We start from the raw sequence: 12,461 nt of genomic DNA on the forward strand, positions 1-12,461 counted from the left end.
CTTTAAAAATTATATATCACCGTGAAATACTCTCGTCACAGTCGTTATTTCTGTTTTTTTGTTGTCACTGGATCAGGCATGGTTTTATCAACTAAAGATACTTAAACAATTGATTTTTGTTCAACAAAAGGAAAACAAAAATTTTATATTTATTTAGTTGTTCCTTAGAGTCTTATCTTTACACAATAATTTCTAATTGACAATTAAAAATCATTGACAGGAGTGCTGGTTCATTGGAATTACGATTAAACGTTGAAATCCTGTTAACATTATCTATTTAACAGTCATATATGAAAAGTCGGGTACGACATTTAATGTATTTTGAAAGCTTTAAAATACGGAAAAGAAATTTTATTTACTCATAAATTATAAGATATCTGTTCCGTTTTCGAACGGATAGGTATATCTAATCTAAGCTGAACATCTTTCATATTGAAGGACAAACTTACAAAAAAAAATCTTGTTGTTTCTCATAGAAAACCTCAACAAATTTTCATCATTATCAAGTGAATATTAATAGGAAACCATTGAAAACATTCATTTTCATTTATTGAGACGAAGACCGTGCAAGAATCAGATAATTATTTCTTTTTCTTTTCTTATTGTTTCAACCTTGACTCAGAATAAAATAATTTTATTAAATATATAGACCGATAATTTATACGGTTATTGTAAATATTGTTCTATTTAATATCAATAAATATATGACGCACTACTGAATGTCAGCATTAGACTGTATTGAATCATGTCTTGTTCAAGGTGTAGGAAATGACATTTAGAAAACAATGCAACTAAATCATACGTACAATTTTATATATCCGTTTTGTTTTGTTGTAGTTTAAAAATAAAAACTATATTACAGGTTAGTTCTGCATCGTATTTTTTTATTTTTATTACCTACTTATTTATTGATGGAATATAATGTTATCGATTTCTGACAAGACGACTGTGCATAAGTGTGTTGGCAAGATCTCGAGTTCTTACTGTTCTCTCATTTTAATAATCCGTTGGGATGGCAATTCCGATGACCGAAGAGTTCGGGGGCAAGAACTTTTGAACTCAGAGTTAATTAATATTGTGAATTTCTTGACACAGAAATCGATTGAAATATATATTGACCGGACAGGGGTATGAACTCTGATCGTATTATCTGCCGCTTTATATGCTAGACACTAGACGATCAGAATACATTAATATATAAATTAGCTGTGCCCTGCAGCTTCACCTGCGTAAAATCAAATATATATTTTGCTATACATCGTATACCATCACAGATATTAAGATAATCCAATATACAATTATTACGTTTACTAATGTATTGTGCATTTTTCTTACAATCCCCTTTTAACTCGAGTGTCGAGCCAAAATCAGACACGTAAAAATATAAATGTAAAATACGCCCTGGTTGGGCTTCACGTACACTACACGAGGTACTACACGAGTACCTACTACCTACCAACCACTAACAAATAGTCTATCGATGTCAATATTGTGATACATTTAACTACTACTATTGCACCTTACTTACTAATATCTTAGACACTGTTTGCTTATTTGATACATTACCGGTTTTTATTTTGAGATCAGAACGTTTTCTCTGACTTGGACATTTTTTTTTTGTTTACGGCCAATATAAAGCAAACTTGTCGCAGGTATAAATATATTTTATAACAATATAAATATTATTTAAAAATACATGAAAGACAATTAAATAGTCCTTTCATCTAAGTTTGTGTAGATCTAGGTTAAGATTCATTAATAAAATAATAATATAACGGTATGTACCTATTTCTATTTTAAAAAACATAAATTATGTAAAATACATTTTCTGATTTTAGATTAAACGGTACATTTCAATAGACGAATGTTGTTTAACACAGGTCCACAAAAATAATAAAAAATATCGGTCTTCGACCCCATAAAATGACAAATACATTATTTAGAAGTATTGTCTTGAAGTACATTTTTAATAGTCGTCGAAATAATATAATAAAAAATTTATCGTCGAGGTTGACTTAAATGTAGCTTTTGGGTTGTAATTAATATTATTACCATTAAATCACGTTACTTTATTTTTGTTTTTTAATTAATTTATGTCTCCCTAAAATTTGAATTCATTTTTTAAATTAGCACTAGTTGTCACCCGCGACTTCACTCGCGTTTTAGGGGTCGGTTGTCACGTTTGTTGTCTTTAAATTTGCTTCATACCAAATTTCATCAAATTCGGTTCCGTGGAAGAACAACAGGCAGACAAACATACAGACACAGTTACTTTGCATTTATAATATTTTTATTGATTCGTAGTACATCTAGTACTCTGTATGGTATGTGTTTGTTTGTATATTTATAGGTACCTACGTTTCAGATAAACTAGTATATTTTAGTTTTGTCTGTTTAAGTAAGTATATAACACCGAAGTAGGATTTATAAAGATATACCTTATGTGTATGATCGTTTACAACGACATGAAATCAAAACAAAACTAGTCATAGGTTTTGTTCCTTTAAAAACTTTTGAATTAACACGAAGTTTCGCGGGTGACCAAAGTAAAAGATTTAAGGACAATAAAGTAGAAGGTTTAAATTGTTTTCATTGAAATTATTAAAAGCTTTAGAAATGTAATATTCTACGGAAGATAATCAGTTACAAGCTTATTATCGACTTAGATACTTTTTATCGATAAAATTACAGTTACAGCCGTATATATTGAATTAAGATTAATAAAATTCAGCAATTTTTATTAATCTTAATTCAATATATATTGTAATATAATATCATATTAGTTTATTCTTTATGAATATTACAGATTTTATATATACATATAAAATAAATGTTATTGTGTATAACAACCTTACTTGGACGAAACATATAAATACTACTTGCAACACTTGTAAAAATTGTCATGTGACGACAGAAAATAGTGTCAATGTCAATAATTATGTGTCTTACGTTACGTTTACGGCAAAACTGCAATAAACCTTCATTAGCTCTCTTTTACGATTGGTTGAAAAACTAATCTACTTCAATTTCAACCAATCAAATAACATGACAAAGTTTTGATAATTGAAATCGAGAAAAATCAGAATATTTTTTGTGCTAAGTAATGAAATAGCTATTTAGTTTAGAACAAATTGTTAAAAATAAGTAACTTAAAATAAATGTTTTTATTTAATATTTAGTGTATCGTCCTACAGGTAAAAATTTATAATTCAAATGTCTTAAAAGTGATATAAAATTATACGTAAAATGTAAATGTCATTGAAGTACAATTTAGTGGTTAAATTCATATTTTATAACATATAAAATAATATATGACTAAGACGTTGTAAGTTTGGTGTTTTAAATTGATATATTTTTCATTCCTCATAAAATATACAAAGATTTTGACGTTTTGATTAGTGATATTATTATAAATAGGTCAGTTAAGTAAAGTTCAGTGAAGCCGTTAATTTGGTAAAGAAACCTTATATATATAATGAGTTTTATGTGACAAATCATTTCACCTTGTGGCTTTGTCTTTTATATTCTTAAAATAGCTCAGTATCCTTGATGTTTCCACATATTAATATCACATATTATAATATGTTTTTTTTATAGTTAAATATTTTTTTTCCACCTTTTATTAACAATTATATCTCGTAGTAACACTTCATAATTTATATATAATCAAATTACAAAGACATTTGTTCTTGTAAAGACCTTATCTGATCAATTGTTTTACCACAACCTTGTTATAAGATAAATATGATCTAGTAAGATTATTTTTGTCAATAGAGTAAAAAAATGTAGGTATGAATGAATAATTTGTAGGAAAAACAGTATACATAACAGGATACATACATGTCTTAAAGACTCAATGAATACAATAGCCAATATTTTTTGTTATTTTAAAAAAACTATATATTTAAGCGAAAAATGTCTGACATAAAATAGGTCAGATAGACTCGAAATTTAACATACATTACTCCTTTCGCGACTGTAATAGTTAATGTGTAGATACTGTATGTGCTATAAAATTAAAAGGGTAATTTTGTATGACTTTTTCCAACAATGTTGGAACACAGTGTACAGAGAGCTATTAACAATATAATCTTCAAATTATTTAACAATTGTTACACAAATCTTATGGCTATTCTGAAAATTCAAATATTTTTTTCGTAATAATTCTCTGTTTAAGTATTAAGTTAATTAAATAAGTAGATATTATTTCTTTCATTAATTTATGGTGGTAATAATGTGTTATTTTCTTCTAGGTTGAAAATGCGTATAGTGATCCTCTCCATAGCACTGCTATTGTGCAGTGTTTGTGTGTCCCAGGCTTACGAGGACACTTCACTAGAGGATGATGATTTTGCTGAGTTTGAACAGTTTGAGGCTGATGAGGATACTCCAAGCAATGGTAAGAGATCATACTGAATAAAACACAATTATTATATAAAGTACGAGACAAAGATGAATGTAGCTACTTATAAATTAAAAAGTTTTTTCGTACCATAGTATTATACATAGCATGTTTAAGGTTGGGACTTTCTAGTGAGTATATTACTATACTCGAGTCAGAGAGTCTCGCCCATAGCATAGTATCGTAAATTACCTCTACCTTCTAGTATATGTTTTATGTTTATTGGTTTAGTCACTATTTCAGTTATATATTTATATCATTAATTAATATAGAGGAACAGTGTAATTGTACTCTGTCTATTTGACATATAAAGATGCAGCTCAAGTGTAAGCAACTGCTTGCCTTTTATAAATAACTTTCATTGTAGACTATTTATATTTTTATTCTATACTTTTGATTGATATATTAAAAAATATCAAACCTCTTTGCTTATTCATTCAAATTAAAATTTGATAATTTATTTTTCGGTTACAGATTTCAGTGAAGAAGAAGTGCCGGTGTTAAAACCAAAATTGAATGTAAATAAAGAACAGTTTGAAACAAACATTGATGCTGATGATATAGTTGTTGAGGTAAATATAAAGGGGTACATTGATTTTTGTTTTACTTGGTGGTAGGGCTTTGTGCAAGTTAGCTCCGAAGGTTGGTGGTGCATTGGCTATCTAAGAAATGGTTAATATTACCACCACCCACCCACTTACTTTAAGTTGCCCCATATGCTTGTCCACTTACATATATTATAAAAAAAATCTTTGCTCTATAGCTGATTCAATTTTAGATTAAAAAGTAACAGACCTTGCAGTCCAAGGTTTGAATTAAGTAAATACAACATTAATGAATACTATAAACAAAATATTATGACTACAGTTTTGGGTGATTGAGTCTGATAGTCCTGATATTATAAATCTCATCATATTCTTAATTAAATCATCTAACCATGAGTATATTTTAATACTTTTATGTTGTAACCAATGTCCAAAATGTTTTTTTTTTAAACATATAATAGAGTTTAAGACACACTTTTTATAATGTCTATCAAATTGTCTTTTGACAGACATTGTTAATTAAGTTTTTATAATCTATTAGTATCTAAAATCGATATGTATTTCCCAGGATGAAGATAATGAATTTGAACATTTTCAAGATCCTGAAGAGTTTGAGGGATACCAGGACACGACGCCTCGTACTGCCGAACAACCAAAAATTACTATCTCTCAGGTAGTTTGAATACTTTTTATAATATTAGCTATCGCGTTTTGGGGGATGGTCCTCAGCAGAGATGTTGTGGATTTGTCATTTCGGATATGGATACGGATATATGAATAATATTTTACCGGTTACGTATATGACATTATTTAGAAATTGTAAAAGAAAAAATTACAAGATATATAATTTGACTTTATTTGTAAGATGTTATTTAGTATTAGGAATAATAAGAAACTAATAGTTATAATAAAATAAGTTACTCTCTTTGAGTATATAACAATGTAAAAACAAAATTATAAAACTTAATTTTTTATTGGTTTCGTTTACGACTACGGAGCTCCATAACATCCCTTGTAATACCTGATTAGGCATAAAAAAGGGAGATCAATCTTGGTCATACCAAATTTAAGCAAATTTGTTATGAAGCTAAAGATTTTAATCGTATTTTACCACAGGTGCCAATCATGATACGGCCCAGATGGGACGCGTACTGGCTGGAAGGCATCCTCTGCTGTTTGCTCGCAGCGTACGCGCTCGCGTACGTCATCGGACGCACCAAGAACACCGCCATAGCGACTAATTTCCTTAAGCTACATAAACCACTTTTGGATGAGAACTTTACTTTAGTTGGTGAGATTATAAGTATTTTGGAAACATTTTAATATGTATTTTTTTTAATATAAGTGCGAATTAGTAATTCACTTCATTCAAATATGTAGCAAAAATAATTATGTAGCATTGCATTTAAAATTAATTCACGTTAGAAATAATATTAGGAATAATAAATCATACTGAACTCATTTTAACATTGATTTTAAATTTAAAAAGTTGTTACTACCTCTACCTGGGATCGATGGTGTTATCCAGCCGGACAGGTCTGCTCTAAGTCGAGCAAAGATAAAGGAGGGTGTGTCCCGCAGGCGAGTCGGGGCTGGACGTGGTGTCGGCGGACGAGCGCGGCTGGCGGCGCGAGGCGGAGCACTGCTTCACCATGTGGTGCAGCGGCCGCCAGTGCTGCGAGGGGATGCTGCTCACACTCAAGCTGATCAAGGTGAGTCCCTGGCCACCTTTACCTTTAGTATTTAAAATAACAGATCTGTACTAATATTATAAATGCGAAAATAACTGTGTCTGTTACCTCTTAACGCTTAAACCGGTGAACCGATTAGACTACTTTTTAAATTCACCCCTCGACACCCCACTAAAAAGGAGGGACGGATAGTGCTATGATGGGGAAGTTTCATAAATTTCGCGCGCGTGAAGCTGGTTCAGGTAATATGTCATAAAAAACATAAACAATATCAATTGAATTATTATATTTCTGAACTTAAAATTGTATAAATGTTCTTATCATTGCATGTTATAAGACTAAGTAAAACCGTTCCGCCTGTCTGTCCGTATGAATGGTTTTGTGTAAAATTGCTGAAATATGACAATGATTGTGGAGGATGTCGAAAATGGTCATAGCGTAAATAAATATAATGTATTATGTTGCAAGGCCGGGGTGGGTAGCTAGTCTGCGTTAATATTATAAATGCGAAAGTAACTCTGCCTGTCTGTCTGTTGCTTTTTCATGGCCAATCCACTGAAGCTAATTTGATGAAATTTGGTATCAAGCTAAGTTGAACTCCAAGGAAGGACATAGAATATTTTTTGCCTAAGACCTGACCAACTAACGAATTCGCGGACGGCATATTATTTAAATTAAAAGGCAATGTGTTTATTATGTTTATCTTTTCAGCGTCAAGACTTAGTCCACGTGTTACTGGGTGTAGTTAGACCAACTCCGGACACGCTACTTATCCGCGTGGAACTCGGTAAAGACGATTGCGATCCGTTCGTTCTTTGCATCGCGCAGAAGAAGATCGCCACGCGCCTCGCTAAGGAGATGCAGGACTTGGTAAGCAGTCTAACTTTTCTTCTATTTGTAATGAAACTACTGAATGTGTCGGTATAAACTATGATTATTTTTTTAATTCCGTTGATTCTTCCGCCGTTATTTCAAGTTAATTTTATGCCCAGTGAAGCGAGCGTATAACAGCTGGTATTTTAGAAAAAAACGAGATCAATCCCAGCATTTAAGCCGAGACATATTTAACGCTTTGATATTCCGTTTCCGTTTAAAATATTTTTATTAGAAAATAAGTGGTATGAGAGTCGTGAGATAGGAACGTAACCGCCGCGACCGCCCGCAGAGCATGTTCTGCCCCGAGCGGCGCGCGGGCGACAAGCACGGGCTGCCGGCGGCGCTGGGCGTGCTGTCGGAGTGCGCGGAGGCCACGGCCGGCGTGCTGGACGCGCGCGTCACGGCGGCGCTGCAGCGCTACCACGCGCACGTGCAGTACATACACGTGTCCGACCGCTACTGCGGGCCCAAGCAGATGGAGTGAGACACTTTTTTACAACTACTTCGATACTCTTGTGCTCCTGTGAACCTACCTACCGCTGCTTGGTTACGGCCTCCTCTCCCTTTCGAGGAGATGTTTTGAAGCTTATTTTACCACGCTGCTCCAATGTTACAGCAGATTCGTCATCATGTTTTCCTTCACCGCTGAGCACGAGATGAATTATAAACTAAAATAGAGCATATGAAAAAAGTGGTACTTGCCTGGGTGCCTGAACCCACAATCATCAGTTAAGATGCACTTACTCATCACTCATGGCACTCATCGGGCCATCCCGGCTCTTGTACTCTTGAATTTATTTATAAGTTACAAATTTTACTTCGGCGTCATCATACTGATAACTGTAAATAGTTTTCTCTATATATATAATAGTTTTTTTTAGTAGTCTCTTTTGGCCTCTAGATGTCGTGAATACTAAGCTTTTTTTCTTATTTATTTGTCAGAGAAACCGTAGCCACAAAACCACCAGAAACGGAACGGGTGATGCTAGTCAGTCTCGCGCTGGGCCCCGACGGCGGTGGAGACGAAGTTCGGCCCCTGCTGCTGTTGGTGTTCTATTTGCTGGATAAAATCAAGCGACTTCGTTTAAGCAAAGAGGTATGTCAGTTTTGAATTAAGACTCGTGTTTTTAATCTAAAAAATATAATATCTAAAGCTTATTAAATGAAAATTAAATGAATAATATTATAGGTTTTGTGGAGTAATTTTAACTTTACAGGATCAATAAGTCAAAATTTGATTTTTACTAATACAAGTAAAAGCGTTAATAACGTAATAGTTTAAGGGCCGCCTGAATCCGCAATGAAAAAGTTGCAGGATTGATTCTGACCTCTTGGGCTATCGTTTCTACGCCTAACACAAGTTTTAGGCTTAATTCGAGGGGTAAATAATAATATTAGTAATTCCTCATAACGGGGCATTGCTACAATAATTTAAAAAAAAATGTTCATTAACTTATATAATATAAGAGAAACTACTAAAAATGTCAATTGTCCGCACACCAGGCCCTTTCGAAATGCGAGAAGCGGCGCGTGAAGGCGACGGAGGCGTGGGTGCGCGGGGCGCACGCGGCGCGCCAGGAGCAGGCCGCGCAGCGACGCGAGGAGAAGCGCAAGCAGGAGAAGGAGCGCATACTGGCGGTCGGTGCTGCCTCCCCCCACACCCGCGCTACGCTTTCCTCACTCGCGATCCGAAGGGACCTCAATCTGGCAACACCGCCGAGAACTAAATCCGGCCTTAGTCAATGTTTTGATATGAGAATTCCTAACCTTTTTTGGACAGAGAACTTTATTTTGCAAAGTGACATAGACATGCCACATTTAATATGTCAATAAATAAATCTTCGAGAGTAGCAGGTTCTATCCTATTGGTCTTAATAATAATAATTAAGTAATGGCTTCAAAGAAGCCATTGTTGGAATTATTTTTAAAGTTTATGCAAATAAGATTCGTTGATATGTTTGCAGTTTCAGTTCTGAAACTGATTTATTAGTATGTATGTGGTATTACAGGAAGATGATCCCGAGAAGCAGCGGCGTTGGGAGCTAAAGGAGCAGAAGCGTCAACAAAAACGTAAAGCCCCGAAAATGAAGCAACTCAAAGTGAAGGCGCTGTAAATCAGCAATACTCAAATGCAATAATTATTTAAAAAAAGAGTTTTTTGTTACCTATCCATAAGTGTTGATCCTACAGTCTTGTGAATAAAGAATATCTGTATACATCCACAAATGCTTTATTTTATACATAACTAATATCCGGTGCACGTCTTGATGAAAGCACCACACGACAAGGATTTTTTTTAACATATATATACTAACCGACACTATATCGATCGAGCGACGATCGTAACGATTAAGGTCATATTTTGGCGCCAACACATTTTAATATATTATTATAACACAATTCTACCACTCCGTCTGCCACAGAAACCGTTAAAATAAATAATTATTACAATCATTAAGTGTGTTTATATTTATTTGTATAGAACCCGCTGAGATTTTTTCGCCGGTCTTCTTTTGCCGACTTCGCAGGTTTGAAATATTTATTTCCGAACCGATGGTAGATTTTTAAATCAATCATTTAAGTTATTTTAAATTTAAAAGGTAGATTGAAAGTAAGACACTAGAACTAAATACAAATAGATAGTTTTTGTGATATTTATAATTCTCAGCGACTCGGATTTTACGGCTATATAACACCCTTTCAAAAACCATCACCAGGACCATAATTGTTGGAGATCTTCGTCTTGTGACAAATGATTGAACGCGGGGCAGGAGGCAGGTTCCGGTGGCCATATTTATCGAACAGATTTAAGTTTGTGTTCTGCATTGCAATAATTTATTATGGTCTATATAATTTATATAAACCTCATTATCAAGTTATCATACATATTAACATTCGAATTCGATGTCTTTGCTTGTAAGTATTATTAATTAATCGACATCTTACATTGACTAACATGATTAATAAGCCGTCGAGCGTAAAATTTTAATTCGTCGGTATATGCGCTTACTTCAATGAGACAATTTTGTCTATACTCATAGTTACATTCTTTTTTTTGCGCCTAGAAAAGTAGAGATTTTCTCTACTACAATATCCATGTTATACATATAAATAACGAAATATATGAAACCTTCCTCTTGAATCACAAAAGCCGATGGCAGGAAACGACTTTAATTTTAAAATAAGTACATATAAATAAGCTAATGAATGTCATTTAGATTCTTTGAATTTACTTGTGATTGCACATATTTTTTAATTAATTCAGTTAGGTATAAGATTATTTGCTAATGTCAATAATAAAAGCAAGTTAGGTAACAAAGGTAACTAGGGTTCATTCAAATAAAATAAAACAACTAAATATTTCAAGGCAATATTTATTTCAAATATTGTTTATTAAATAAGAAAAAAAAAATAACAAAATATGTTAACAAACATGTATTAGCCATTCCTAAGTCACAAAAGCGAAACAGAGTGATAAATAATTGTTTTATTTTGTTTCAAGAATTAACACACTAAATTCAAAATATTCACCACTATGCTGTGATGTTATGAGATCTCTAGTAAAAACTTATTAAAACAACCTTTGTTGTTTAACTAATCACAATTACTTTTTTATTAAACTACTTTAAAACATAATATAAATAAATTCAAACACACACATTGGAAGCCAGTAAATTATACATCTGTGATTTAGAGAAAACAAAATTAAAATTGTTCTCAACAAGCACTCTACACTAAAGGTAACCATCAATTCTACACTTTCAGACAATTTAATGAATATTAATGTTAGGTGCATACAATACAATTAATATTTTAAAATTTTCTTGTATTCATAGAATTGTTTAACGCACATTGACCTAAATTTCTATTTCTAGATGAAATGTATGAAGAAACTAATATGCACCAAAGCGATAACTAAACCATGAAAACTAAACAATGATATTAAATAATTATTATATCCAATGGTTTCTATATCTGTTGAGCAAAGATGCTTATGATTTTAACTAACAAATATCTATTGGTAAATAACAGGCAGGAGAAACATGCAAAATTAATTTAAATTAAGTCCTAGGAACATTTATAATCAGTATCTTCTAAGTTCCTTCATTCTATCATACATATTCATACACAGAAAAATACATTCTGAGTTCATCGATCACTCAAATCTGATATTAACTACACAGTTTCAATGCACAATTATTATTCATGGGTACGTTTACACAGGTTGATGTTGTTAATTTGATTGTCATTCGTCAACTTGTAATTTCTGAATTCTGGTCGACACACAATCCATATCAGGCGAAGTTTCTGCCTTTGGTGGGGATTCTAAATTAAGATTGAGGTTCTCGAGTGATTGACATCGCTTGGCAGGGCTCTTGACGTCGAAGTTTTCTCTAATGCAGGTACTGGTTGATGGCTCTAATAAGTTATATTTAAAGTCACAGTTGCTATCGTTAGCCTCAGAACTGATGGCATCCGAGTTTTCACTCTTAGTCCTATGCCTTACGGGCAGCACGTAAGGGCACAGTCTGTTTTTATTTGTGCTTCTTTTCATACAATACCCCACTGTGACGTTGGAAACGTACCGCGTGTTCAGCCTCATTACGCCCAGATTAGTTTTAGATTCTCGTAAATAATCACGTCGCGCTTCAGTTATTGCACTCAACATTCCCAAATCGTGTAATGCTTTATCCAAATTATCCAGATTCATGTGATGGCGAGGTTTCTGTAAACAACGTAATATGTTTCCAAATAAAAGATGGAGATACGAACTTTCTACTCAAGATGTCGGAAAGTTACATACACTTTTTTCAAATTCGTTGCATTTCATCATGAATAGATTTGAATGAAATTTATGAAATATGCAAAAACCGTGCGAAAATAAACATCACAAAAAAGTCATAATATGCTATGACATTTTGTGTGACTTGCCATAAAAATATACAA

At 32.9% G+C, this 12,461-nt stretch overlaps 2 protein-coding genes across 3 annotated transcripts; one reads left to right on the forward strand and one right to left on the reverse strand.

Moving 5' to 3' along the window:
- Positions 1 to 3,055: 3,055 nt before the first annotated feature.
- LOC125070012 (PAT complex subunit CCDC47) lies at positions 3,056 to 9,734 on the forward strand. Of its 2 annotated transcripts, none has more exons than XM_047679679.1 (11): positions 3,056 to 3,194; positions 4,254 to 4,399; positions 4,877 to 4,974; positions 5,516 to 5,620; positions 6,064 to 6,238; positions 6,529 to 6,659; positions 7,350 to 7,508; positions 7,804 to 7,994; positions 8,457 to 8,610; positions 9,018 to 9,152; positions 9,524 to 9,734. In XM_047679679.1, the coding sequence occupies exons 2-11, from the start codon at positions 4,261 to 4,263 to the stop codon at positions 9,626 to 9,628; spliced, it is 1,392 nt and encodes a 463-aa protein (XP_047535635.1). In that variant the 5' UTR covers positions 3,056 to 3,194; positions 4,254 to 4,260; the 3' UTR covers positions 9,629 to 9,734. The 2 variants fall into 2 exon arrangements, with proteins under 2 accessions (XP_047535635.1, XP_047535634.1); XM_047679678.1 differs by lacking the exon at positions 3,056 to 3,194 and adding an exon at positions 3,269 to 3,325.
- A 1,132-nt stretch (positions 9,735 to 10,866) lies between these two features.
- LOC125069811 lies at positions 10,867 to 12,434 on the reverse strand. Its single transcript, XM_047679390.1, has 2 exons — positions 12,319 to 12,434; positions 10,867 to 12,240 (listed from the first exon to the last, which is right to left on the reverse strand). Exons 1-2 carry the CDS (start codon positions 12,346 to 12,348, stop codon positions 11,761 to 11,763), a joined length of 510 nt encoding a protein of 169 aa, XP_047535346.1. The 5' UTR covers positions 12,349 to 12,434; the 3' UTR covers positions 10,867 to 11,760.
- Positions 12,435 to 12,461: the final 27 nt, after the last annotated feature.

Source organism: Vanessa atalanta, chromosome 16 (assembly GCF_905147765.1).
Source record: "Vanessa atalanta chromosome 16, ilVanAtal1.2, whole genome shotgun sequence".
Classification (NCBI taxonomy): Eukaryota; Metazoa; Arthropoda; class Insecta; order Lepidoptera; family Nymphalidae; genus Vanessa; species Vanessa atalanta.

Bases quoted from the DNA above. Each gene is read 5' to 3' on its own strand.
- LOC125070012 (XM_047679678.1), top strand. The intron at 7,509-7,803 runs GTAAGCAGTCTA...GACCGCCCGCAG, and splicing joins CTAAGGAGATGCAGGACTTG to AGCATGTTCTGCCCCGAGCG. The intron at 8,611-9,017 runs GTATGTCAGTTT...TCCGCACACCAG, and splicing joins GACTTCGTTTAAGCAAAGAG to GCCCTTTCGAAATGCGAGAA.
- LOC125069811 (XM_047679390.1), bottom strand. From the start codon at position 12,348: ATGATGAAATGCAACGAATTTGAAAAAAGT. The intron at 12,241-12,318 runs GTATGTAACTTT...CGTTGTTTACAG, and splicing joins GCAACGAATTTGAAAAAAGT to AAACCTCGCCATCACATGAA.